This window comes from Elephantulus edwardii, unplaced genomic scaffold (genome assembly GCF_000299155.1).
Source record: "Elephantulus edwardii isolate Elephantulus edwardi_28Jun2011 unplaced genomic scaffold, EleEdw1.0 scaffold00163, whole genome shotgun sequence".
NCBI classification, from domain to species: domain Eukaryota; kingdom Metazoa; phylum Chordata; class Mammalia; order Macroscelidea; family Macroscelididae; genus Elephantulus; species Elephantulus edwardii.
The window spans coordinates 4,947,295-4,953,348 of record NW_006399913.1 but is presented as its reverse complement, the minus strand read 5'-3'; the positions used below and the strand labels follow the sequence as shown (position 1 = coordinate 4,953,348).

General features: G+C 35.8%; 1 protein-coding gene across 1 annotated transcript; it reads left to right on the top strand.

The window, feature by feature from the left end:
• Window positions 1-209: 209 nt before the first annotated feature.
• On the top strand, window positions 210-5,807 carry TMEM126A (transmembrane protein 126A). Its single transcript, XM_006895280.1, has 4 exons — window positions 210-304; window positions 3,772-3,965; window positions 4,847-4,961; window positions 5,609-5,807. The coding sequence occupies exons 1-4, from the start codon at window positions 210-212 to the stop codon at window positions 5,805-5,807; spliced, it is 603 nt and encodes a 200-aa protein (XP_006895342.1).
• The last annotated feature ends 247 nt before the right edge of the window (window positions 5,808-6,054 follow it).

Genomic DNA, 6,054 nt, shown 5'->3' with positions numbered 1-6,054 from the left:
CTTTACTTGTTTTATGGCAGGACTTGTCTTATTGCAATGGTCTAGAACCAAGCCTTCAATATCTCCAAGGTATTCCTATAATTTTGGGTAACAGAGGAGGTAATACTATGTATGCTTTAAAAAACAAAAAAATTGTAACACTTAAGTCCTTTTGGTGTCTTTCTGTAGACATCATAAAAATTTTTCACTTTTGTTTTTAAGGCTCCAAGATGAAAAATCATGAACCAGATGATACAGTCAAGGAAAACATAATACCTATTGAATTTATAACCAGAAAACTTAACCAACTTCCAGAAGTTGAAAAGTAAGATACTTTAAATTTTTTTTTTACCAGTTGAACTTTATCTTTGACATCATCTCACATTTGGTTTAAGTATACATAATAAGCAATTTCAGAAGGAACCTGAAATCCAAACAGGTGTAAAAGTTTTGGTCAAAGACACCTTGCTGTTGTGGAAGTCTGGAAGGCTAGAACTCAAAAGTCTAGGACATATCTGATTTTATGATGTTGAGTTTTCCATTAAATTTGCAGTATACTCAGAGACTAATAATTTCAGACTGTCGGTACTGGCTTAGTAGCTCAACTACGTACAGCTAAGAACTCCCCAATTTACAGTATTGTTAAATAGAAACATTTATGGATTTGTAAAAATATATATATTAAAAAACCCAAAACCTTAAAATAACTTAAAACTTTTCTCTCATTGTTATCATTTTGTGTGTATTCTAAAAAAAGGACTTTTGAACACACGTTGCTAGATTATGAATGTTCCAAAAATTAGGTCACTGACAAGAGCTTCAAGATATTAAAAAGGAAGAGACTGTACACAGAACATATTGGAAACAGCCTTTTCCTTTTTATATATATTGTTTTAATATAAATTTATCAATAGTTGTCACAACACTTCAATTTGTAATAACATGCATTATATGTAAAATACAGTAAAAGCATGAATTTGAAGAAAACATGCATAAGCATTTACTGTTTACTCCCACAAAATGCCCTTCCGAAGGCCTCATTGTTAAGTGCATTGAGTCATAGCCAACTCATTCATAGCTGACCCTCCAGTGAGTTTTCAGAGGCTCTAAACGGCATAGATTACCCATCTTTTTTCCCCATAAAGCAGCTAGTGAATTGAAACTATCTGGCAGTATGGTTTGGCTGCCAACCCCTCCCACTAGATTTAAATTTAAAAACGTTGAGCCCTAAAAGGATGGAAAGCTAGCTGTAGGGTAGGGGAGAATATAACTAGTACACAGCACAGGAAAGAGCTTGTCACATAAAAGGTACTAATATATGTTAAGCACAGGGGAGTTGGACATAAAATGTGAGGAACAGTGTAATTTCAGTCTGGAGGGATATAATCCAGGTAATTATTAGAGAACATTTCAGTTGTTTTATGGGAATAATTTTGAAATTAGATAGCAAGAAAGTCCGGAAATCTATGCTATTATAATCCTAGCGGATGATGATAGACTGGTAGCAGTTGAGGTGAAACATGGATTTAAAATATTTTGGGAGAGAGAAGAAGATTTGCTGAGATGGACTGATTCAGTGACAGGCGTAATGGGATAGGTGTGTCAGAGAAAATAAGAGCAGGGTTCAGAACTGTTGTGCTTAAGTCACAAGCAACTCGATGCCGCGTAACACTAAAAACTAAATCTCAATCTTGCTGTCACTATCTCAACAAGGAACAACTATAAATGAGCAGTAGTAAGAACTTGAGAGATTCCATAAAAGGTATAATTTCTCCCCACCCATCCATACACATGCTTTTGTTTTCCTGTTGTAAATAACAGAAATTCTTAGAAAGGGCCTATTGTCCTTGTAAATCACAGGCTGCTGGTTGTGTAGGCACTTTTTTTGGAAAATCTATTGACAAGGGTTTGACAAGTAGTTAGCAAATTCGATTTGTGCTTAGTCAATAAACTATAAATTGTGTCTTTACCAATAGGTGCCAAGTTGATTTAGACTCACAGCAACCACATGAGAACTATATCCTAACATTTCTGAACTAGTGATACAGGATTTAGCAGTATTTGTTGTACATAGACTGAGTCAGAGCTAACTCTACGGCATCTAACAGTAACCTCTATGGGAGTAGATCATTCGATGAAACTGGATTGGAAGTAGCAATCTTTGTTTGCCAGATTCCAGTTCCAGTAATTCCTTGTGAGCAATTATTTCCTGAGCATTTGTTCTGTGATTGAAATGTGAGAAAATATTTCAGAGTGATTATGAAGTTCTTAAAATTTTAGGGTGTTAACATTTCACATTTTCTCAGCTTCTATGAAAAATGTGTCTTTAACATTTGTGTTCTCTTATCTGGTTAGTTTTCTAGTTTCTTCTGAGCTCCTGAAGGCTTAAACTGCCACATTTTGCACTATTACCATTTTTATGTTAAAATTTAAAATGTCTTCTAATCCTTCAGTGTGTCAATTATAAATACCTCGAAGGTAAAGAAAATTCACTACCACTGACTCGGTTCCAGTTCATAACAAACCTCTATCCGGTGTCCTAAGCTAGAAAACAAGAGACTGACCATCTTTGCCCCAGAGCTGCCAGCGGATATGAACTGCTAGAGGCACAGCCTTTTAGTTAGCAACAAAACACACCACAGACTGCTACCAGTGATCCTTACGTAGATGACTATTTTGTGTCTTCAGTACTTGGGTCTCCTCTATGTTGTTGTGTGCCATGGAGTTGGGCTTTCTCATAGCTGACCCTCCAGTGGGTTTTCAGAGACAATAAATCCCCAGGGAGGGTTAGATGGCTATTTGGTGCCTTCAGCACTTTGGTCTGCTTTATGTATTGAGTGAGTACTAAATGATTATCTGACAGCCTCCATTATGTCATAAGAAAAAAATAGTACATCCAATATTTTAAAAGAACAATAAAGCACATCCACTGAATCACAGCAACCTGCTAACAGGCTAGCACTGCCCCTAAGATTTTGTAGGCTATAAATCTTTATGGGAGGTGAATACCCCTCTCCTTTCTCACAGATCAACTGGTAGATCTGAACCAAAGAACTATTGATCAGCAGTTTGACATGTTACATAGTAGCACTCAAAATCCTTTAAAATATTAGTACTCTCCTGTAAGTTTTAATGCTTCAGTTTCCCTGTCAAATGCTGATGTTCTTGAGAAAAGAGTTGTATACATTTTATTCATGCTATGGACTCAAGGGGAAACCAATGACATAATCATTATCACTATATAGTTAATAAGGGAGCTTCAGTGGCTTAGTGCTAAGGCATTGTGCTTGCCAACCCAAAACATGTGGTTTGAATACACCAGCTTCTCCTTGGGAAAAAGATGGGCAGTCTTTTTCTCCTGCAGTTTACTGCCTCTCAAAGTCTAAAAGATTAGCCATGAGTCAGTTCCAACTCCACAGGACTTAACAAAGTAATGTATAGTACTACTTTGTTTATAGAGGTAAAGCGTTGGTTATTGAGGAAAGGCAACCAAACCGTCCTCTTTAGGCGGTCCATTAGGTAGCTGGAGAGAATTGCTAAACTGATTCCCAAAATCTAAAACATACCATAATCCAATCTTTTCTGAAAGCCAATGATTGCGGGTTGGTTTTGGTTGGGTTGTTCGGGGTTTTTGTTTTTTTTTTAGGGGGGTGGTTTATGGACCTATAAAGAATATCTGGTGTATCCTGTTAGTCACAAAGTCCTGGTATATTCTCAAATATATGCTCAAAGTGAGAAAAGGCATTTGTACACATACAACAGAAATAAGGATCTTACCTTTCCCACCCACAGGAATCTACTTGAACATGGATCAACATATATTGGACTTAATGCTGCTCTTTGTGGCCTAATATCAAGCAGTCTTTTTCGACGCATCTTAAATGTGACACAGGCTCGGATAGCAGCTGGTTTACCAATGGCAGTTATTCCATTTATTACAGCACATCTAGCTTACAAAGGTTTTGTAAGCTTACCTTTGAGTACAGGTAAATTCTTTCTCTATTGCCATTGTGTGAAAACTGACTCACTAGACGGTTATCAGGTTTTCTGAGCCTGTAAATGGCATTGGAGTGTCCATCTTTTTCCTGCCAGTCACTGGTAGATTCAAACTAGCTGCCTTTAAGTTAGCAGCACACCTCTCTATAATTATGCCACCAGAGCTGCTGATTGTCTTCATGTTAGGTGGCAGCTAATTAAGTCTATCTGCACTGTAAAATACACACATATGTCTAAAATATATGCAGTTTTACCTTATCATTCTAGCAGTGCTCATTTAACGAAATATTTGGAAAACTTTAAAAAATGTTCATCACATAAGGTTTTATACTTTGTATTTTATAGAAAAGTTCATTAAAGAGGGGAAAAGGGTGTGTTGTTCTGTGTTTTTAATGAAAGACTATGTAGTATACCAAACATGTAGAAGTTTCATTTCCTTTTGAAAATTGACTCATGTTCTGCCAATCATGAAAAACCTGATTTCAAGTAAAATATTTAGAAATAAAGCATAGATGGTTGTCCCAAAAATGTCCCTCACATGTTAACAATGTTTCTTAAAGAAATGCTAGCTAGCTCAGACCTGCTGATACAAGGTTACCTACAAAGTTATGGTAGCCAAAACTGAGATTATATCCCCATTTAGAACAGGTCGCCTTATCATCTTCCTCATACACGTTGATAACTGTTATTCTTCAACAATCTTGGTATAATTGCACTGACTGTATTCATGTATACTTTTGTGTAGTGTATTTGAGGACAGAAAAACAAGCTTAATTTTTGAGTTATATAAAGTTACTTTGCTTCCATCACATTTACTTGACTATCCTGATCTTTACTTCCAGAACTAGTTTGGGTTTTTTTCCGTCCCTAGGTTATCTGAGCTGTGAAACTTGTACTGTAACACGGGGTGCAATGGTTGGTCTTCTTTTCGGGGGTCTTTACCCTGTTGTTTTGGCTATACCTGTGAACGGTGGCCTAGCAGCCAGGTAGGATTCTTTTGTTGTTTCCTCATAATCACTGACAAACTTTATTTTGACTACCTAATTTAAGATAACTTATTTTGCATTTTAAAACATGTTAGACCAAAGGCAATCTAAGTTTTTATTTGAAAGTTAGTAAGATTGTTTTTCAGTAACCAAACATTATTTCTCAAGAATTTAAAAATAACTATAGAACTGTATCATATTGTGCATATCCTGGTCTATTTAACCTTAATCTGGACAAAATGCTTACTGCTAACAGTATTATGTCTAGTTTGGAAAGTGCACATATACACAATATTGGCAGATGAGTTTCAACACTTTCATCAAAGGAAAATTACATCAGAAAGTTTTCATGACAAGTCTGTATGTAATTCATAAATATACTCTGAAGAAACCTACATCATGTATAAGTGAGCCTGTATGAAAAAAGGAACAAAAAAGGGTAAACTGTATGAGTTAATACCCCAAACAGAATAGCATTACCTCAAATTCATCTAAGTTTTATATTCAGATTCTTTAGATAGTACATAGAATTGCCACACGATAGTTAAAACACACACGCGCGCACACACACAAAACCAAACCACCACCATACTATCCCAAAATAATACCTACATTTTTTGATGGATTGTCTCAATGTTTTCTTACAGGTATATGTCAGCCTTGCTACCAGAGAAAGGAAACATCTTAACTTTCTGGATCAGGATTTCTAAACCTGTCTTTAGAAAGATGCTTTTCCCCATTATGCTTCAGACTGTGTTTGCAGCTTATCTTGGGTCTAGGCAATATAAGTTACTCATAAAAGCCCTTCATTTACCTGAACCTGACCTAGAAACTTCCAAGATTTAGAATCTTAGAAGTATATATACAAAAATAAAATGGTTTTTAAAAACTACATGTCTAGACATTTATAATTTATTATTTATGTTAAGTACCATTCTAGGCACTTAAGACATGCTTTACATGAGACATTGAATTTTGTCTAAGATACTTGATGAAACCAAACAAGAATTAAAATTAGGGAGAAAGGAGTATTGGTTGGGAACACTAATAGGTGGCTCCAGTGTAGTGATGCTAACTAAAGGCTGACAATTTG

Excerpts from the sequence above, each read along its gene's own strand:
- TMEM126A (XM_006895280.1), top strand. The coding sequence starts at position 210 with ATGAAAAATCATGAACCAGATGATACAGTCAAGGAAAACATAATACCT. Across the intron at positions 305-3,771 it reads CAACTTCCAGAAGTTGAAAA|GAATCTACTTGAACATGGAT; the intron begins GTAAGATACTTT and ends TCCCACCCACAG. Across the intron at positions 4,962-5,608 it reads AACGGTGGCCTAGCAGCCAG|GTATATGTCAGCCTTGCTAC; the intron begins GTAGGATTCTTT and ends GTTTTCTTACAG.